The 22098-nt window shown below is 41.8% G+C and overlaps 2 protein-coding genes across 4 annotated transcripts; one reads left to right on the top strand and one right to left on the bottom strand.

The window, feature by feature from the left end:
- Positions 1-1673: 1673 nt before the first annotated feature.
- Positions 1674-8897, bottom strand: exosc7 (exosome component 7). Its single transcript, XM_053492797.1, has 8 exons — positions 8766-8897; positions 8530-8631; positions 6963-7057; positions 6394-6559; positions 5205-5275; positions 4763-4886; positions 2208-2363; positions 1674-1839 (listed from the first exon to the last, which is right to left on the bottom strand). Exons 1-8 carry the CDS (start codon positions 8820-8822, stop codon positions 1735-1737), a joined length of 876 nt encoding a protein of 291 aa, XP_053348772.1. The 5' UTR covers positions 8823-8897; the 3' UTR covers positions 1674-1734.
- Positions 8898-9085: 188 nt separating this feature from the next.
- Positions 9086-21760, top strand: hgh1 (HGH1 homolog (S. cerevisiae)). Of its 3 annotated transcripts, none has more exons than XM_053492795.1 (7): positions 9086-9318; positions 12685-13255; positions 13369-13469; positions 15848-15946; positions 18756-18847; positions 18940-19062; positions 20385-21760. In XM_053492795.1, exons 2-7 carry the CDS (start codon positions 12714-12716, stop codon positions 20574-20576), a joined length of 1149 nt encoding a protein of 382 aa, XP_053348770.1. In that variant the 5' UTR covers positions 9086-9318; positions 12685-12713; the 3' UTR covers positions 20577-21760. The 3 variants fall into 3 exon arrangements, with proteins under 3 accessions (XP_053348770.1, XP_053348771.1, XP_053348769.1); XM_053492796.1 differs by lacking the exon at positions 9086-9318 and adding an exon at positions 9382-9632; XM_053492794.1 differs by lacking the exon at positions 9086-9318 and adding an exon at positions 12248-12411.
- Positions 21761-22098: the final 338 nt, after the last annotated feature.

Here is a 22098-nt window from a genome sequence, read left to right as displayed (position 1 = left end):
CATTGAGGAACATTGTTTTTAAATTATTCCACAATCTTTTTACGCACTTTTATAGATTGAAGATCTGCGCTACATGTTCTCCCAGCTGAATCTTTTTACAATTTCTTGCTTTTTCAGCTTTGTTGCCTCAGTGCCAACTTTTTTGAGTATTTCAGCAGGCAAATTAGCTCATTTGGTGGATAAAGTGTACAATTTCTCTAGTTAAACACATGTTCTTTATGTTTTATATAAATTATTGGCTCACGTAATTTGAGAGTCTTTCAGTTTTCATTTTATTCGAATTTAAAAAATGTCACAAATGTTCTGGAAACCGGGTTGTTTGTGTTCAGTGGTATATGATGTGCATCCATCCAAACTTGATTTTATCTGTATTACGAGGACTCAATATTTTTTATATTACACAGAGATAACCTGAGTAAATACAAAATGCAGTTTTTAAACGATAATTTCATTTATTAAGGAAAAAAAGCTGTCCAGACCTACCTGGCCCTATGTGGAAAAAGTGTTTGCTCCCATCGCTAAACCATAAATAAACTCTGATTTTTAAAAAGCAGAGTTCAATTTTGCCACACCCAGACCTGATCTTTGTCTTTGTGGCTACTGCCAAGGTGGCAGATCGTGTGTTCATGGATTGTGTGCTCCGGTCCCTTCTAAAAGACGAGGAAAAAGCCGTAGGCATGAGGCAGCCAGGGAACATGTGGGAGATGGACTGCATGTTAATTAGGCTTCTATGGGACTAAAAAGATATAGTACTCCTAGTTCCAAAAAGAATCGGCTCCTCCATGGCCACCACAGCTTTTGCAAGACGAACTAATGCTGCTCTGAGCCAGTAGTACCATGAGCATCAGTCAGAGGTTTCCTCAACAGCCACTAATGCGCAGGAGAAGCTGCACCTGTAATGCTTGCCCATCTGTAGTGCCTGATCTCTCCAATAACATTTTTTAATCGTTTTTAGAATCCATCATCGTTTTACCACTGGGTCAACACCTCTGGTCCTATCCACTGGCATATCAATTGGCCTACTTAAGCCTGCATTTAATAATATTTGAATAAAGGTTGTGTTTAAACTTGCATCTTTTGTAATTAATTAATCTTAGTGACCTACAGCCATTAATCTCTCACATGAACGCGCCAGGGTACAGGTCACAGCAGTAGGGTAGGTCGATGTCAGCACGCATCACAAAATACTGATGTGTAATTTAAATACATACAGACTTTTATAAAACAGTTACTGAACTTCTACGTACAGAACTATACATCTGTAGATGTACATGCACTGATTAGCCGTAACATTACAACCCCCTGGGAATCTCTGGCCCCTTTTGGTGTGGCTGCGCAGGCCCTCTGAGAATGTGCTGTGCTGTTTGACACGAGCAGATCCTCTGGGTGCTGTGGGTTCTGGCCCTCCTCGGATTGGACTTATTTGTCCAGCACATCACATGGGACTTGACTGGATTGGGTTCTGGTGCCTTTCGATAATAGACGGCACTGACTTTTATTGGTAATGTGTGTTGCGTTGGCTTTTCTGTGGGATCAGACAGAATAAATTGCGGATAAAGTAAAACACACAGCTACTGTCCGCCTCCCCAGTGCAGAGACCTTACTCCATACGAGGCAGAGGGGCAGAGCTGTACCAAATGTAGCGCTGCAGAAGGAAGAAAGACAACTTTTAAAAAATTGGAAAAACATATTTATTTGAGATTAGAGAGTGTGTGTGTGTTTGTGCGTATGTTGCTATGCCAAGAAGCCCACTCTTGTTCTCTCTTTTCCGAGACCCTCTTCTTTTTGCAGCAGCTCCATCAAAGGTCCATGAAGCATCTTCCCCACTCGCTTTCCCGTCTAAAACACACACAGAGATAGGACTTAATTGGCATTACTAAACTTGTTACATATGTATATTCATACTGGAATTAAAGATGTTTAATGGAATTAATGTGTTTAAGTAAGAGAATCCTTTGTCTCTGAGATAATGTGACATTATATAAGATAAGCTCCTCCCTCTGGCTCGATGCTCAGCAGGAGCTCTTTTACACAGACACCAAAACAATGCTCTCAGAGGAGAAGTGAAATAGAGAAAGTTTAAGGGATGAAACTAATTATTTGATGATTTCAGGTTTCACACACTTTAAGTGCGCTCTGAGACATATTATGTTGGTAAAATAGTAAAATCTGGGACCTTTAGCGTTTGTTGTCTGTAATCTGCTCACCTCTGTCATTTCGAAGATACTGTCCGGGTCCAGACTGCCCCCTCCGAGCTTGCGTACACACGTCACTGTTCCTTTCTGGGTGACTGAAATCAACAGACTGGCCACGGAGCAGGCTTTCTCCTGCAGGGTCGCGTCCACTACGTGCCTGTGGCCGATCTGCGCGCGCACACACACACACACACACACACACACACACACACACACACACAGAGCAACGGTCAAAAGGGTCCCTACTCAGCCCCTGGAGTTCTTCCCGTCCTGTCTGCAGTTTTACTTGCTACCAAACACACATATCAGGAGTTCCTGATGTGAAACTGGTGTGTGATGCTGCAACACGTCATATTCAAAACTCAACTCTACACTACTCAACTCAGAATCCTAAGTCAGGAACTTCACCTAACCCCGTGGTTCACAAAGTGTGGGGCGCGCCCCACTAGTGGGGAATACAGACATGACAGGTGGGGCCCAATGAACGGGAGGGAATTAGTCGAAAATAATAGGAAAGTACCTATTCTAATTCATGCTTTTCTATATTGACAATAAAGATCAGACACTCGAAACTAAACAATCACACGCAAAGAAATGGATCATTAATACAAGTAAATTAAAATAACATCAGAGAAAAAGTGGAACCATAGTGCAACAATAACGGTTTAAGGTCGGCATGTTAATTGCAGAGGAACAGTATAGGGTGCAGTGGTGGCTCAGTGTGTTGAGGCTCAGAGTTACGGATCGGAAGGTTGGCAGTTCGGGCCTCAGCTCTGCCAGGTTGCTGCTGTTGGGCCCTTGAGCAAAGCCCTTAACCTGTCTGCTCCAGGGGCGCCGTAAAATGGCTGACTCTGCGCTCTGACCCCTGCCTATTAACAAGAAGCTGGGATATGCGAAGAATAAAGAATTTTACTGTGCAGTATGTGTGATGAATAAAGGCTTAATTTAACTTAACTATATAAGGAAACATTCTGTATTATATATGTAATTTCATTTATCCCAATGTGTATGATGATGTTTCTGTATTTTGGTTGAATATTACTATTTTATCAGGCAGTACTAGTCTGGCATTTCTAGTTTCCAGTGTGGCAACAAAGTTGCTTTTTGATCCTTCAGGCGCTGAACAGAAGGGAAGATCAATATCGTTCTACGCTTTTTGTTGGTATGCGGCATTTTGCGATGATCCCTAAATCATTTGTTGCGCCGTAGAGAATAATGGTGTTTATGCTTTTAAACATGTATAATTTAAGGCGGATGTAACTTAAAGACAACGTAGAGAGGAAATATATGTGTATCTTATTCACGGGTTTATTTTTAAGCAGCTCTTGAATTTGAAGTTGCGAATATAGAACTAACTTTACAGCGGACACAAACCGGGTCAGTAGCGTACTGTATGTAGTGAGCATAATAACGTCAATGGATACATTTGTTACATGGACCACAAAAAAGCAGGTGATTTATCACTATCAGCCTAATTAACCAAAAAGCCAGCCGAAAGGAAAACATGATGAAGCCTATATGTTGCGCTTGGACTCATGGTGGGGATGGTGGAGGAAAAGGGGAGACCTGTGTGTCTTTTGTGTCTTAAACCACTGGCAGCAGACAGCATGAGACAAAGTGGGAAGACACTTAAAGACAACACACCCCAGTCATGTTAATAAGCCACCCGACTTTTTTGAAAGAAAGCTCTAGATAAGTGATGAAGTAAGCCTGTTATAACAATTGCACGTGTGTTTTATCTGTTTTGAACTTGGTGTTATTTGATCTTATTGGCTTAAAAATTTATATTTCAATAAATAGTAAACTTCTATTCGTTATCATTTTGTTGACAAGTGGGGCTTGAAAATTCGCCCACCCCTTAAGTGGGGAATGACAGAAAATGTTCGAAAACCACTAACCTAATCCAAGTTCACAAACCTTTAAAATATTTCTGCTGATTTCAGAAATAAGATGAGTAATTTTTCTTAGCATGTTTATCAAATTCGGACATTAGCTGTACAAGTCCAAGATTTTCCTGGATTGAAAATCGACTTTTGTAGATTATTGCAGCATTAAAGCATTACGTTAGGGGTGTAACGATGCAGCACGAGATGAAACCCAGCCGATTTAGCCAAACTTGGAGCTCTATCTACAGAGCTAAAGAGTTAAAGCGACTCCTCAGGTGCTGTACAGACGTCCTTATGTGACATCCATATGCACCATCCTGCCCAGGTCAGAGGCTTTTGGGAGAATTAAATTTTTCTTTTTGGCAAATTAATTAATGTTTTTATCTATTTATGTTAAAATGTGGTGAATCTGTAGGATGTTTTGTTTATGATGACTGTAGCAATGTGCATTGATTTGCACGGTTTATAATTTAGAAATAAAAAGGAGTCTTTTCCGAGTCAATGTTCCATTGTTAAAATATTCTGAGAATCGAATGATGTCGTAGTCAGAGTGTATCGCTACACACCTAGAACACACTGAGCTGTGTAGAACTGGGAGCGGTTGTGTTATAACCACTGCTGTAAGACTGGCCATGATGAGTAACTGAATAACAGTGCGCGGTGGAGAATGCAGTACGGTACCTTGCACAGGGTCACGATGCAAGGGACGTTTTCCACGTTGAGGCGCATGCAGTCATACGGGTCATCAGACAACTCAATCTCCTTTCCTCCTTCCTCATCCTCCGAGATGTGAACTCTGGGAAGCCTGTTTATCCAAAACACAAAGTCAAACTTTCTGTCATGCCATTTGTACACGTTCAAATTCAGAGCAGGCATAATTAGACTTTTACATTCTCCTAAAAGATCCAAAGTTTCTGATCCAAATAATGCCATCTTCTTTAGATTAAGACTGGGCATAAAAAAATCTTTCAAAAGCAGCACATGTATACGCTTAAATGCGTCACCTTTAAGAGACATGCAAAGTATGATGCTCCAGTCTGAAACATCTTCATGGTCCAATCAAGATGCACCAAACTATTAGATGACCAACAGAAATTTAAACATGAAAAGTGTTGTTGTGTACCGTGTGCTGAAAAGAGCTGCTTTGATGGCGATGGATATGGCGTCGAACAAGTTCCCATCACACTGGAGAAGCTGGAAACAGACAGAAGAGTCATGGCTCCAGTGGTACAGTCCCAGTTACAACATCTATATAATCACTGAGCACTCCGGACATTCTGTTTAGGGAGACTTATAGTCGTGTCCAATTCCAACACGTCATTCAAATCTTTTTGAACTGCTCACTTACTGTTCATATATATTTTTATATATAAATATACAGTATATTTGGAATTTAGTTCTGGTTTTCCTATAATTCTATAATATTTAAAAGAATATAAACATTAAATATAATTCACGTTGTGTGCTGCTTGTATGATGTTCATATCCTTGATTGTGTTTTTCTCTTCTATTGTTTTCCTTTTCCTGACCTTGGGGTCACATGGACATGTCCGTGTACGACTGGTATAAATACTGGCTGTCTTACAGCTTATGTAAACTCTCTCTTTTTGTTGTGCTTTGTCTCTTGATTGTTCATCTAGTCCCTTGGTCAAATGTCTAGAAAAGTTTACAACTACTCTACCAGTCAGAAGTTTGTACACCCTTCTAACTCCATATCGTTCCTGATTTTTATTACTTTCTACACTGTAAAACAATACTGAAGGCGTGTATCCAAAATACACACTAATCTCCTTTGATATTGAGATGTATATCTGCTACTTCTGCTCTGTAAAGCTTAATAATGGCTCTAATCTGAGGTGCTGGTTGTTAATTGATGATTTTGGAGGCTGGTGACTCTAAATGAACTTCTCCTCTGCAGCAGAGCTCAGTTTTGGTCTTGCTTTTCTGGGAAGGTCTTCATGAGAGACACAATACTGTTCTTGTAAGGACTGTTCCAGAACAGCTGACCTTCAATAATCACTGACTGTTGTTGTTGTTACTAAATTACCTAATGCCATGTGTTATTTCATACTGTATATTACAGTATATTTAAATATTCTTGGGTCCTTCTCCTCCTGGATGTCTTCCTCTCCCTCTTTCATTCCCAGTTTTCCCAGAGTAATGTTCTGGACCTTGACGATTAAGAAGTGTGTATTAAGGTGTTCTAACTGCCATACAGTGTGTGTTTCCCACAGGTTTGGTTGGTACCTGCACACCAGTATAATCTACAAGGTGATGTGATGCTACTGAAGTGCTGCGGTGTAGCTGCTCACCAGCACGTCCACATACAGAACCCAGCAGTGCTCTCCGGGGCAGATACAGAGGCTGCGCAGGTCCAGACTGTGTCTGTTATTAAAGACTTTATACAGCTTGTTGCTCAGCTCCACCCCCAGCTCCTCACCTCCGCGACCTTCAAACTCCGGCGTGGCGTTGGCTGAGCTGAAACCAAGGAGGGAAAGCAAGCGCACGTGAGAAAGCTTCATGAGTGGAAAAAACTTTGGAGATTTCAGAACTAGGGCTCAAATATAACATCATTACTGGTATAGTTCATTTAAAAATATATACACTTTAGTACAACATTTATTTGCTTTAAACTAAAAATTACAAACTCAGACTGGAAGCAACTGATGTAATGTTAACGTTTTGTACTGCAGTATGACAGTTTGGTCACAACGCTCAGCCCTGCAGGTTCGAGCCTCATAGTTAGATTCATAACCAATATATAAAGACCTGCAGCATCAAAGCCGCGCCTTCTATTTAAGTATAATATTTAAAGCAAGTTAACAGTGAAAAAAGCCCAAGATGTCTCCCGTATGGAGTTTTAGCTTAACCTTATCATTACCAGTCAACAAAGAACTCCAGATATCCCTCGTCTGGTGCCGAGGGCTTCGGCCTCCCGATCTCGGCTTTAATTCCCACCAGAACGTCCGTCTGTCCCTGTAACAGCACACACATCACAATTTCACTCCATTAAACATTAACAGGTTTTTAGCTACAAATACTCTACAGCAGGATGTGCTCACCTGTAAGGACTAGGTCAGTCACACCGGTGCATCTACAGTACTATTTTTTACAAATCTGTAGACAGTTTTAACTGTTAAAGATTCAAAACAATATAAAACTTGACCAAATCTGCTCATTAAAAAGTATATAAATGTATATAAAGATTATAAAAATGACTAATGACTGTTGTTTCCTGGGTGTTACTTAGAAAAATGTAATTACTATATAAACTTACTATTTACTTTATTAGGAACACCTATGCACATTTGTACAGTTATCCAATCTACAGGTCAAGAGCATCAGTTAATCAGACATCACATCAAACATCAGAGTGGGGAAACCGTCTGATCTCTGCAGTTTTTACCGTGCCATGGAGGTTGCGCTGTGAGTGACGGCTCTGAGAAGGTAACACCATGTTAATTTGCTTGTTGAGAGAGCGAAAGAGAGGGAGAGAGCTCAGGAGAATGAGCAGACTGGACTGAGCTGACAGGAAGATTATAGTCTGTGCATCACTATGTCCATCTGTGGTGAGCACAAAAGCATCTCAGAACCACAAGAGATTCCACTCCTGTCTCCTGAGCACTGAGGGCACAGACTCACCCGAACTGGTGTTTCTGAAACACTTCTGAGACCTGTGATCAGATTCTTTGCCGTGTCTGATACACTGTAGCTCCTGTCCCATATCATGTTTCAGAATTAGTGCTACTGTGTGATTCCAGCAGCAGGTGGGAAGTGCACGTTTACATTTAGACATTTGGCCGACATTCTTATCCTGAATGATTTTAAAAAGTGCTTTAAAGTTTCCATTATTGAGTAACCAGATCCTTACTCTGGTTCCTAAAGAATGTGATCAGAGCTAAGGGGTAGGTGGTTCTGGGCTGGTTTTAGCTTGTAGGCGAGCATCAGGGTTTCGAATTTGATGCGAGCAGCTACAGAAATCCGGTGGAGGGAGCAGAGTGGGGTGGTGTGAGAGGACTTGAAGGTTGAAAACAAGACGTGCAGCTGAGTTTTGGATCAGCTGCAGAAGACATATGGTGGACAGAGGCAGACTGGACAGGAGTGGGGTGGAGTAGTCCAGTCTTGAAATAAAAAGGGACTGAACGAGGACATGAGTAGCCTGTGTAGAGAGAAATGGACGAATTCTTCTGATGTTGTAAAGAAGAAATCGACAAGAGCGAGTAAGGTTAGTAACATGTAGGGAAAAGGACAGATGATTGTCCAGAGTTTACACCAAGGGAGTGATCCGACTGTACATGAGTGTATCTGTTTGTATATACAGCCGAAATGAGTGTGTGTGTGTGTGTTTCTCAGATTCATAACTATTAAATAGAATGAAATGAGCTGCAGGAGGTTTAGGACACCACAGTCTGAACACATGTTACACCACAGCTGGATGAGAGGATTACCAGGCTGACTTTGGCAGATCCATCAGTGTTGGACACAACATCCGTCTCAATCTCCATGCGTCTGTAGTCCTCACAGCCTCGCCCGTCCACTCGGAAATCATCCTACACACACACATTTTATACACTGTAAAGCCTCACTAGCACCAGCTACAGTTACTTAGAGTGAGATAAATGAATAATAAATGTGATAGATATTGTTTATGAAGGTGTAGTTACACAGCTGTGAGCTCACTGACCCGCACTCCGTGTATAATATACATTCTCTCCGCCTCGCTAACCTGTATAGTTGCCATGTTTCAAACACACTTCGTGCTCAGGGGCGGAAACCAAAAAGCTGCACTCAACACCTGAAGTGAACTGCAATGTAGTGCGCGCGTGCGTATTTTACAGGCGGTGTAGTGTACTCGCACAGGGAGCTTAGAGTGGTTTAAAGTCCAGCCTTCGCTGACGTCATCAATTTGCGCCGCCGCGCTAAGCGTAGTGTGGATCAAAGGGGGCGGGGCGGGTTGAGGGCTGAGAAAAGTTTTACAGTTCATTATTAAGAGATAAAATACAGATTCATTTAAAATACATACAAAGTCATTAGGTCACCTGTTGGACTGCCAGCCTGTGGACCGCCACCTGTTGGACTTATAAGTTGGCTGCCAGGCGCCAAAAAAAACAACAAAGAAGAAGAAGAAGAAGCACGTCCCCTCTCCAGTCCTGCAGGGGGCAGTAAATCACCTTTACTCATCTCCACAACAGGGGAAGAAGTCGTTCTCTACCCCATGTGTTTGAGTCGAGTGTAAGGTGAGTGTGTTTAACGTTTATTGCAGTCCTGTTCAGTGTTTTGTACCAGAGGAATCCTGTGTCTGATGTTTACTGTTAGATCTGTAACACGTGATCTCAGCTTCTAATCTAATGTTACTGTATTTTATAAAAAGTCCTACAGTTATAGTTATGAAGGAGTAAAATATGGTTTGCATCTTTTTTTTAAAGAAGACTAGAACTACAGTAACAGCTCTGCATGTTAGTTATTACTAATATTATTGATATTTACCTATTAATATCTGTACTATAACTACTGACACCTCCGACTAACTGTTACTGCATCACTGCTGAAGGTAACAAAGTAACTAATACGGCTTTAAAAATGTCTGAAGTCGACGGATGACGTCATACATGATTATTTGTACTTCAAAACCTGTGACGAAGTAAGATTTAATAAAGAGGCAGAACAGAGTTTTATTAGAACATAACATTTCTTTAGAAGGAATAAGTATTTGGTCATTAAATGATTAAATATATATGAGTGTGCAGACATATATATATATATATATATATATATATATATATATTGTTACGTTCCAAGACGTAATTATTTTTATTTGTAATATTGTGTGTATACAGTGTGTAATCTGAGTTTTGCCGTGTTTTGGTTTTCTCCCTCATTTTCTTTTCTCTCGTCCACCTTACTGCAAAGCTTACTGATGCGGCAGTGCTTGCAGACGAATTTGCACTTACTCACCGAACTGTCTTCTCCTCTGTGCGTCCGTCTAAAACTCCTCTCGTTACAGAAACTGTCGCTCGCATTGTGCCTAAAGCTAATGTCAGTATGTCTGGTGGTGGTGGGAAGTCTGTTTTGAACGGCACGGAGAAAAGGAGGGTTTGTTTCTACTGCCTTGATCCTGGTCATATGATTTCTGATTGTAAGGCGTGGAAGCGAAAGGCCACGTACACAAAACCTAAAAGCGTTGTGGCTGTACAAGCTGTTCTTGATTCGTTCACGGTTGACACTTCCTCCTATAGTCCTTTTCTACTATCAGGTTATGTGTCACTGGCAGGAGACTCTGCAGATAGGTGCGTACAGATTTTAAGGGACACTGGGTCGGCCCAGTCCCTCGTGTTGGAGGATGTTTTGCCTTTTTCTGATGCATCATATGCAGGAGCAAATGCTCTGGTACGTGGTATTGAGATGGGCTGCATTAGCATTCCACTACACACCCTCAAAATAAAGTCAGACCTGGTTACAGGCCTAGTCCAAATGGGTGTCTGTAAGAAATTGCCCGTTGATAATGTCAGTATAATACTGGGAAATGACCTTGCTGGTGGTGCAGTTTTTCCCAGTCCGTTAGTGGTAAGCAAGCCGGTAGCCTTCGATGTCCCTGATCTCTCTGTCATGTTGCCTCTAGCTTTTCCAGCCTGTGCTGTTACACGGTCGCAGTCAAAAAGTTTTCAAGACGTTGTTGATTTGTCTGATTCTTTTCTGAATGTGCCACTTAAGCAGGTAGAGTGCAGACTGTCTATTGAGAATGATGTTGAGTGTGATGGTGATTGAGAAGTTACTTTGCATTACGATACACTGAAAAGTATTTACAAGCCATAAGTTGTAAATTTGGTGATGGGGGTGTTACGTTCCAAGACGTAATTATTTTTATTTGTAATATTGTGTGTATACAGTGTGTAATCTGAGTTTTGCCGTGTTTTGGTTTTCTCCCTCATTTTCTTTTCTCTCGTCCACCTTACTGCAAAGCTTAATGAAGTTCAGCTGTTGGTAATTGCCATCATCCACCATTGGCTTGTCCTGATTCCTGATTGGCTACTGAAGAAGAGGCTTTGGAAATAAAGCTGGAGACTTTGTGAAGCTCTCCCCTGCCTACTCTGTGCTGCCCCGCCACCAGAGACTGTTTCTTCTCCTGCCCCTGAGCTTAGTGTCCGTGCTAGTGGTTGGTTTGTTGTTGTGTGTTCCCCTGCGTTGGGACTTCTAGAGGTGTTGCAGTGTCCTTGTTGTAATTTCACTCTGTATGACCTTACCAAAGATTGCTAAAAATCTAAGACTTCTCTTTATAATATTAAACTGGTTTACTTTGTTGGAGCAGTAGGGAGGTGGACGCCATTTGTTTTTGACCCAAGTTTTCTCCTGTTTTTGGTTAGAAAGGGAGTAAGGTAAGACTTCTGTTGTTTGTTTCAATTTCTTTGTGAGACTAGATAGTGTCCCTCTGTTAAGTTAGCTCTGTTATGTTTGTTATTTTGGCATGGTTCCCCTTCTGAAGTATGATTTGCTCCCCTTCATCATTGAACTTCTTAAATAAAACTCTCTTTTGTTATTTACCAAGTTAGTGTGGTCTTTTGCTGGAATGCTGGGACTGGGGAGAAACAGTTAATTTGTTTGATATTGCTTTTTTTTTCCCTAAGAGTTTGCCTCTGTCGATTTCTTTGTTACCTCCTCTCTGACCCTAGACCAGAGACAAGTGTAACAATATATATATATATATATATTAGTGCTGTCAATCAATTAAAATTATCTATTTGATCACAGTTTTAAAATACTTAGATTTACTTGTATGATAAACATGAGATGTTGAAATAAATAAATGCCTGACAGACTGGTTAGAGGAAACAGATTATTGCTTATGTTTCATAATATCTTAAATATTACCATCTAACTGCATGCTGTGGCTGGGTGGTACGGGGCGTGGCAACATACAGGCGGGCGAGGCTCGAACCCGGATCCTCAGATCTGAAAAATCAACAAGCCTTAGCCACCAGAGGCACCACCCCCATGTCTTACTTTTAATATAATAATATTTAGTATTCTTGTAAAAATAGTAGATAGTAGACTGTAGGAAACTCCAGTCCTGAACTATCGAGTGACTGCAGTCACAGGTCATCAGAGAACAGCTGTCTGCATCAGCCAAGGACAGGACCGTCTTCATGATAAAGTGGAACCGTCACCATTCACATCCCAGACAGACCACACGGGGCATCCATGTGATGAGCTCTCCAACCAGAAGAGGGACACCATGACGAGTCAGACAGGTCCAGGGGGCAGAGGGGGTCTGGATCACTGGCAGCGCAGGAGTGACCAGTGTACTGAGAGACACGGAGAAGGAAAGAAAAAGAGTAGGAGAAATAACAGTTAGTTACTGTCACAGTCACATAATGTATAAGCTGATCCAGCACAGGAAAGTCTTTAATGTCGACCCTAAAACCTATTGTGTGTTTGTAGGCTTTTTCATTTTTAATGAAGTTTGCAAACTACAAACTAGCTACAAGTTGTATGCGATTGTAAGGCTGCATTTAGAGTTCAGTACATTGTGATCGGGCTCCTTCCTGCTGTTCCATATATTGTTCATAATGTTATCTAATAATCTGTGTTCGTCTGTAATCTCATAGACGGTGAGAGCGTTCTGAAGCCCCACACGATGCTGAGCGACACTGAAGCTCAAGAGCTCCTCTCTTTCCTTCAACTGGGCACAAGAGCAGACGTTAAGGGCCAGGCCACGGAGTACATCCTCGGTCTGACAGCTACGCGAGACGGCTGCCGCTACCTACGGATGAAGCCGGACTTCCTGAAGGCTCTGGTCACGCTCACAGCAGACGTCTCCATCGCCATTGTGAAGGACTGTTACCACGCCCTGGTCAACCTCTCAGCCGACGAAACGCTCCACAAGCCCCTGGTTAAGGAGGCGGGCGTTTTACCCGTGCTGCTAAACCGCCTGCTGGACCCAGAGTACGAGTTTTCTGACCGCATCTGCTCGGTCCTCAGTAACCTGTCCAGGCATGAGAGGACGTGTGTGGAGGTGTTCCACGAGCTGCAGGAGCAGCAGATCGGCATGGCCAAGGTAGTCGAGATCTTCTGCACCGAGGGCTTTAATAAGAAAGCCTCGCTGCATTACCTCGGGCCGCTGCTGTCCAACCTCACGCAGTTACCCCAGGCCAGGCACTTCATCCTGGACAAGGAAAGGTCAGTGTGGTTCGGGGAAGTTAGGGGAATGTGGTAGGATTTACAACAGGGAGTACAATGTGCTTTCAACACACATCCTGAACATCAGCCCTCTTTATGTGTCTTTGCTGTAGGTGTGTGATACAGAGGCTTCTCCCCTACACACAGTACGGGGCGTCGGTCACCAGGCGGGGTGGCGTCGTGGGCACGCTCCGAAACTGCTGCTTTGACTACAGTAAGCTTGAGCTTACCGCTTTATTTCTATAACCTTCAGCTCCAGCAGTGACTCACAGTACAAGCGCTTCGTTCCCTGGAAAATGTTTCAGCATTTCTTCTCATAGAGCAAGAGGTGTTTTAAAGCAGAGTTAAAAATAATTGCAGAAATTATATAGTTTTTTATTATTATTAAATTGAACATCAGTTTTATTTAACATGGTCTCGACTAATTAATTACCTTTAACAGACAACGTTATAACTGTAGATTTTCATTATGGTTCTGGTACGTGTTCTGATTATATTTACATTTAAAGATCAAAGAATCAGCAATTAATACAGTAAATTTAATAATTAATTACATCACCTGGCCAAAAAAAGCCCCACACCCTTTAAAATTTCACTCAGCCGTTTATAGCTTTGATGATGGTGCACACACTCTGTGGTCAAGTTCATGTGTGTAAATGATTCCTCGTGCTGCCTAAACCGCCTACGCCTCCGTCTCTCACAGTCAGAGACCTGGAACATGACCATGCGGTCAGGGAAGAAACCCTCCATAGATGTGATACTCTGGTGAATCAGTACTTACAGGTGGTCAGCTGACTTCATTTTATTGCCCCATAACGTTACTGAGTCTAGACCTGAGTAACTGATCAACCCCAGATCATAACACTGTCTCCAGAGGCTTGTACAGTGGACACTATGCATGATGGGAGCATCGCTTCATGTCCTTCACTTCTTACCCTGACACGCCCATCACTCTGGAATAGGGTCAGTCTGGACTCATCTGGTCACATGACCTTTTTTAATCGCTCCAAAGTCCAGTCTTTATGATCCTTAGCAAACTGGAGCCTTTTTTCTTTCTTTTGGAGTCTTACTTACGAGTGGTTTTCTTATGGACTGATAGCTGTTTTTCTCACCAGGTTTTGTAGATTAGACTAATCTATTATGTAACAGATACATAATTTTTTTAATGAGTCTCTCTGTGCTGTAGATGGGCTTGTGAATCTCCAGTACACCGTGAGGCATAACCAGGGAGGGATTTACAATTTCTCACTTTCACTCATCGTCTATACATCTTTATCCTGTATTCAGGGTCACAGGGGCAGAGCCTATCCCAGGAGACTTGGGGCACGAGGTGGGGTACAACCTGGATGGGGTGGCCAATCCATCAAAGGGCACACACACTCATTCACAGACAACAAGCAATTTGGTAACTCCAGTTAGCCTAATCTGCATGTTTTTGGACTGTGGGAGGACACCGAAGTACCCGGAGGAAACCCACCAAGCACAAGAACATGCATACCTTATGCAGACAGACCCTGAGGTGGGAATCGAACCCGGATTCTGGAGGTGTGGGGCCGCAGTGCTAATCACTATGCTACTGTACTGCCTACTGGAAAGTCAGTCAGGTGGTAAAATTCATGGTGTTTATGGTACAGTGGTTATTATTACTGTGATGAATTTACGATTACAAATAGATATCTGATTATACTCTCCAGAATAAACCCTGTTACAGTTCTCAAAATGAGAAGCTGTCAGTTATCAGTGCTGATGATGAAGATGATGATGATTTGTAGTAGGGATGCACCGAAATTTCGGCCGCCGAAAATTTTCGGCCGAAATAGCATTATCGGTTTCGGCCGAAACGTAAGAAAGCGCCGAAAATAAAAGCCGAAATTGTCGCCACGCCTCTCCCATCCTCCCGTCTCGTTCGCGCTGTCATTACGCATCAAACACGGAGTATGTCGGCGGTTTGGAAGCACTTGGAAGCAAGTTTTGTTATTGTTAAACAGCCTTATTACTGTTATTTATTATCAATAAAAGTTTGATTGCTTAATTAATTTGTATTTTTTTTATACAAACAAAAAGAAAATAATTTTAAACATGTTTTTTAATGAAGCCATTTTTGGTTTCGGTATCGGTTTTCGGCCAAGTGCATCCAAAAATTTCGGTTTCGTTTTCGGCCCAGAATTTTCATTTCGGTGCATCCCTAATTTGTAGCGGTGTGTTACGTGAGCAGGAGGACGACGGTGTGCAACAGCACCAGTGAAGTACAGTGGAGGTAGCGCAGAGGTGTTAAAGTGTATTGAAGGACCTAAATCTCTTGACCAGGCCTGAGTGACTGGACCCTGACCCACACGAGCGGGCAGAGCGCTCACTGTACACGTCTGTACTGGTATAATGGTGACTTGGCTGTGATGTAGCAGCACATAACTCATAAGAGCATTTAAACTCCGAGACTGAGGCGTACACATGTGCACCCTGATATACAAACAACTGAACATCTGGTGGCTCTGTGTATGATGTTTGGAGAACTCTACCACTTCACGGAGCTCTGAACCCTGTGGATGTTGTAGATCTTTCCCTCAGGACGATTCTCTCGTGTTTGTGTCGCAGCCCATCACGAGTGGCTGCTGAGTGACCAGGTGGACATTTTGCCCTTCCTGCTGTTGCCCCTGGCCGGTCCAGAGGAGCTCTCTGAGGAGGAGAATGAAGGTAAGAGCTCATCTTTAAGCTCTAATAAACATCTGTTCCATAGCAAAGCCTGACTGCCTTCAACATAATCTCGTACGGGTTTGAGGTCTCCAGCTGCTTATCAGGTCTTCACAGAATAAATGATACAAGGGACTTTTTTAAGCACTGTGTTTATAAAAGTGTGTTGTCTCGTCACTCACCTTATTTTGTTTAATCCTTGTATGTTTTACTCTTGCAGTTTCTTCTATTAATCAATAGAGGGCAGTGTTGGTTAAATAAACCATCAGCTATTTCACATAAAATAAGGACTAACGTACACTTTGGTCACCTTGGACACACACACACACACACACACACACACACACACGCTAATCTCATTCCAACTTCATGTTTTAATCATGCTGTGGTGTCAAACACACACTTCTTTAGTTTTATATTTTTATGTACCTTCTTTAAATCTTGTGTAGTATATATATTTCTAAATTTATATTTTCATTCTATTTATTATGTAACTTATGTACATTATATTCCAGCATAATATTTTACATTTTTAAAATCATTTGTTTGAAAATTCTATCTTAAGTTTAATTGTACTCTATAGTGCAGTTTTTTTCTTTTATTGTAATAAAATCTTTCTATTTCTGGTCACACGCAGCCGTATAAGTGTTTCACTGCATATCACACTGCAGCATCTGAGATTTATTGATTTAAGATTTTATTTATTAATTTTTTTTAGTCCAAACATTTTCCCCTCAACATGCTGCACCATATGCGGCGGGACTTTAATCCTTCAATCCTCTCTTCTCATCATCTGTGCTTTTAGACACAGTTCACATTAATACCTCAGTCTGTAACATCGCGGTGGTTATTTTAGAGCTCAGCAACTAGCCAAGCCGAGTCTCAGTCACACTGCATTCTGGGACTTTAATACCAGCTTTTTATATATATACAGTGGAACCTCGGATTACGAGCATAATTCGTTCCGGAAGTGGGCTTGTATTCCAAAACACTCGTAAACCAAATTTAATTTTCCCATAAGAAATAATGGAAACTTAAATTATTCGTTCTCCAGCCCCAAAAAATGTATACATAAAAATAATTAATACAGAATGTCAAGTAAAAATAAAACAAATGAACCTGCACGTTACCTTTTAAAAAAGTTAAAAATAAATCCCGGCAGATAAGCATTTCCCTTTGTGCATGCAGGCGCTGTGTATGTGTGTGCGTGTGTGTGTGTGAGGCTAGAGTAAGTGGAGACTCTTGCTTTCAGCCCCTCCTGTCTCTCTTTCCTCATCTTACACATTAAAACTTTCTTCTCTCGTTTAAACACACTTACACACACATTAATGAAAAGACTGTTGTTCTGTTCTAAATTATTAAAGCTTCTCCGCTTTATTTTATGTTGCTCGCGACAGCGTAACAGCTCGTTAATCCATGCTCGTGTAATAATGAGATGGACAAACTCGTTGATGCCCGTTCTTCTATTTTCTGCATTGTCAGGTTATACAAACTTTCGGGTGGATCCTGCACTTAAATCCAACTAAAAAAACTACAGAAGAACAAAACTCAGGCTCAATATCTTAACTTAAATCTCACATTCGCCTTCACACACACCGGACTGCATTACCCACAATGCATCTCCCGCACTGGACTACAATTCCATAAACAGGAGTCATAAATCAACGTCTCTCTCCCGCTACACTGTTTAATCTAAAAAGAAAAAGCTATGAACATCATTAATGACACTCTTGTGAGCGCAAACTAACAGAATCACTGCTGTAAAGTAAAACAAACAAACAAATGACCCAGCACCTCACCTCAAGATTTGCGACAGAGTTTCTTCGGAGAGCAGAGTGTGTGTCTCTGGCCTTCATTTCTGTGCGCGCGTGTGTGTTTGTGAATGAGGGTTTTACTCACACAGTGTCTAATTACACTCACACTCTCGCGCGCGCGCGCGCGCACACACACACACCGTGATGAGGAAGATAATAATAAAATATGTTTCATATACACAGAGTCACAGTGTTATAGTAAACAGTACACACGTGCACAGATGTTGATTATACCATTAAGAACGAGCACTAAGACCCAGCAGGGGAGACGATTCCGCAGCAAGAGAGAGAAAAACCGTTGGCTCAATTGTGATCACGTGATGCTCGGCGTCTAAACAAGAAGCGCATGCGTGAAACATGATACTCGGTGCTCGTAAACCAAGAAAATGCTCGTTTTTCAAGTTAAATTTATTAAAAATCTTTGCTCGTCTTGCAGAACACTCGTAAACCGCGTTACTCGTAATCCAAGGTTCCACTGTGTGTGTGTATATATATATATATATATATATATATATATATATATATATAAAGGTTTTGTCTGTACATTTGCTCATTTTAATGATATTTATCGGAAGTCTCGGAAACAATGTGTCTGTATGTCTGTCCTGCCAGATTTTGTCGCTGCATCACACAAAACTGTCCGTACAGAATTTACTGAATCTTTAGCAGTACTTAGGTTTCTGGAACGATGTTATGAACAGTTATGTTATAAGCTACTAATGCGCTACTTGCTCAGTGTAAACAAACACCTGCACCCATGGATATTAATTAGAAAAATTAAACTGGATAGTTTTACTTTATAAAAGCTGTGATACTTGAGTAAAAGAACGTCACTGTGATGTAGATGTGACACGTTTAATTGCAGGGATCAAAGCATGTTAAACTGTTTAACACTCATACAGTAAGTCTCAGTGTTTTTAGCAGAGTGCTGATTCCTGGAGAGTGTGTGTGTGTGTGTGTGTGTGTGTGTGTGTGTGTGTGTGTGTGTGTGTGTGAAGGTTTGCCTGTGGATCTGCAGTACCTTCCAGACGACAAAACGAGAGAGGAAGACCCCGACATCCGCAAGATGCTCATCGAGACACTGCTGCTGGTAAGAAACTGTGATTTATTTTCTAAATGTTTCCAGAATAAAGAAAACCAAAATATTAAAATGATTACGCTTGTGTGTCTGATGTCTCGCAGCTAACGGCTACCAAAGTGGGACGGCAGATTATGAAGAAGAAAAACGTTTATCCCATCATGCGCGAGTTTCATAAATGGGAGACGGAGCCACAAGTGACTTCTGCGTGTGAAAAGCTCGTTCAGGTACAGACTCGCGAGTGTGTCAGCATTAACACATTAACACTGAGTCATTCAGCATCCTTCATGCATGGAGACGATTTAACACACTTACAGCGCTACCTCGGCATAACAACCTTTATAATCCTTATTTTTATTCACATTTGAAAATTATGTATTATTAGGGGCATGGCCGATGAGAGTGACAGCTGCATTGCAGGCATCAAACCGCTAGTGTCTCCTATACATCAGTTTAGCTAACCAGCTAACTGGAATCAATGTGGTTTAGCTCACTACAAGAAATGCAGGAGGTGACGCAGGATGATGTGTAGCGTACGGATGAGTTGAATTAAATGCAGAATGACATTAGCATATAAAGTAACATTAGCTGCCTTAGCATACTACTTTAAGCTAAAACTAAGCTAGCTGACTTGTGGTAACTGAGGTAAGAAGGTGTGTTCCAACCAGCAGACAGGCGCTGCTCACTCGTTACTTATTCATAAGTTGTTGGACTACTGATCGAAAGGTCTCTGGTTCAAACCCAAGCACCTTGCCTCTTCTGGGCCCTTAAAAACCTCGGAACCTCCAGGTGACATCACTGAGGGTGTGTCCTGTTGTTGTTACAGTCTCCGGTTAGAAGAGTTAAAGTGTGTGACGTTTGGTCTCAGGAGTTCAAATCTGATTTCACATCTTCATAGAGCCTGAAACGTCCTGCGCGGCCGTCCATGTGGTCTAACCCCACCCGCCTGGGTAAATACCTAGCATGCTAACAAGTTCTTGTGTGTGACCCCGGAGAGCACGCTGATGGAATTTAGGATTTACAAAAGAGAGATTTGCTGGCTCGAGTAAAAGGGAAAAAACAGGACAGACAGGACGCACTAATTTGGTGGAAAACTCCTGGTTTTGTCGCTGAGGCAGTGTAACACGAGAGCGCGGTTCCATGGAAAAAATGTCACAAGGTCCTCTAATAAAGCTTGGTGTACTTCATAACATGTAGGAGATCCCTTTTGATCTCCATCCACAAGCAGAGCTCGAGTTATTTTGGGTTTTTACCCAACTGTTTTAATCACCGTCGTAAAACCTTCAGCATGCGAGGCTTAACGTGAGCCTCATATTTACTCAGGATTAATGGTCTTTTACTGGCCTGGTGTTCCAGGATTATACAATATGTTTTCCCGTCTTGTTAGGTTTTACAATTAATAGCAATCTTATAAAACTTAAATGGTGTCTGGAAGCTTATTAATCAGGATATCCCGCACTCGGGCTACTGATGGCTCTCACTGAGCTGAAGTCTGTCAGATGTGATCACATGACGTGACATGACTCGTGGTTTTAACTCGTGTTCCCAGGTTTTGATCGGAGACGAGCCGGAGGAAGGGATGGAGAACCTAATGGAGGTAAAGATTCCCGAAGATGTAGAGCAGAAGCTGAAGGAGATGGATGCCAAAGAGCAGGAGGAGATGGAAAAAGGGCGAGAAGAGCAGCTCAGAGCGGAAACAGGGAGGAGTCACACCGCCGATCAGGAAGGGCTGGAACGATGATCGTCCAGCAGGATGGACATCACACACACACACACACATCTCACACACACACCATACGTTTCTCACCAGCCTCATGAGTTTCGGTTGTCGCTCCATCATTCAAGTGAATTCCTCCCGGAGGTCTCAGTGCTCTCCTGGTTTAACATGTACAGCGGAATAATGTTGATTGAAATCCACAGCGTTATCTTAGTTTTAGGAGAAGACCCGGTCCGGACAATGGTGTACTTTTGTACACCATTGTTTAATTTACGAAGGTGAGTCAAATTTTCCGCATTCTGGATATACAATTCATTTTAATTAACTTTTTAGAAAAGACATGTTTTACATAATCTCTTTGCTTTTCAATACACTTTGTCCGTCAGCCAACAAGCTCTTGTATTCCCTCATTAAAAAATGTTTTAGTCTGAGCTGTGAGACACGAATACGTCGCTGTCTTCAGTTCATCAGAAGTGACTCTTTAACACCTCAGAGTGTCGACAGTGTGGAGCAGAAGTGTGCAGATGTGCATCGTCACAGTAGATCACGACACTCTGGGGTATCAGTCCTCTGTGTTTAGTCTTAATCTCTTCAATAAGCATCTCACTGTAATGAGCACTGTTAATTGTTGAAAAAGGTTCAACAATGATGTTTCAATACTTTTGGCCCTTGAGACTCCCAGAAAAGCGTTGATGAATTTTCTAGCTGATGGTCGACTTTTGAACATTTTCTCAGTCTGTGATTGAGAATTTTTTTTTCCATACTCGTAGTGATGAATCTGTGTCTCGTCACCAATCCGTGTCATTACTCACCAGTAAAGAGTGACGATTCTTTAGGACACTTTCCCCTTCCTCAGAGTATCGCTCCAGATTCTGTTCACAGATATCCAAACACTTCTGTTTACGCTCTTCCATTAGTAATTTCAGCACCAGGTACGCCCTTAGACCACTGCAAAATAAAAATCACTGCTTGCTGCTCTTCTTTAGTGCAGATCACATGTGAGGCGTCCATTTTTACTTAACACAGTTACAAATGAACTGATGGAACTTGTTCACACACACCTGCACAGTAGTGACTAGAGAGACAGGAGCCTCGAACTGAATTTTCGACTCTCATAGATATTTTGGCCGTGGGGCTGGATGTTAAAAATTGTCACCTTTACTCTGTTAATCATATGAACATTTCATATTAAAATCCCTTTACATCCATTGTGTCTGACTTGCCTGTGAGTGAGGGTGTGTGATGTTTACTGTTCCAGCTACAGAGAGGAGGTTCATCACTTCAACACACTCAGCACTGGGAAACGTTCTTCTTTACATCCTCACTGCTTTGTACGATTAATCCCTGGGTGAAGGTAGAATAAAATGGTCAAGTGATTCACTGTAATGGAAAAAGTCATTGTGTAAAGTGCTGAGCACATGAACAAGATGGTCAAGTGATTGTGTAAAGTGATGAGCACATGACTTTGGCTTATTTGTGCCATCTGCTGGACCCAAAAATCTCTCCTAAAGTGATTAAAGGTAAAATCTTTGTATCAGAGCATGAA

Source organism: Clarias gariepinus, chromosome 3, assembly GCF_024256425.1.
Source record: "Clarias gariepinus isolate MV-2021 ecotype Netherlands chromosome 3, CGAR_prim_01v2, whole genome shotgun sequence".
NCBI classification, from domain to species: domain Eukaryota; kingdom Metazoa; phylum Chordata; class Actinopteri; order Siluriformes; family Clariidae; genus Clarias; species Clarias gariepinus.
This window is presented reverse-complemented; position numbering and strand designations above follow the sequence as displayed.

Bases quoted from the DNA above. Each gene is read 5' to 3' on its own strand.
- exosc7 (XM_053492797.1), bottom strand. From the start codon at position 8,822: ATGGCAACTATACAGGTTAGCGAGGCGGAGAGAATGTATATTATACAC. The intron at 5,276-6,393 runs GTGAGCAGCTAC...GTCTGTTTCCAG, and splicing joins TTCTGTATGTGGACGTGCTG to CTTCTCCAGTGTGATGGGAA. The intron at 4,887-5,204 runs GTACACAACAAC...TTGGATAAACAG, and splicing joins GCAGCTCTTTTCAGCACACG to GCTTCCCAGAGTTCACATCT.
- hgh1 (XM_053492794.1), top strand. From the start codon at position 12,312: ATGACGAGTCAGACAGGTCCAGGGGGCAGAGGGGGTCTGGATCACTGG. The intron at 12,412-12,684 runs GTAGGAGAAATA...GTAATCTCATAG, and splicing joins CGGAGAAGGAAAGAAAAAGA to ACGGTGAGAGCGTTCTGAAG. The intron at 19,063-20,384 runs GTACAGACTCGC...TCGTGTTCCCAG, and splicing joins CGTGTGAAAAGCTCGTTCAG to GTTTTGATCGGAGACGAGCC.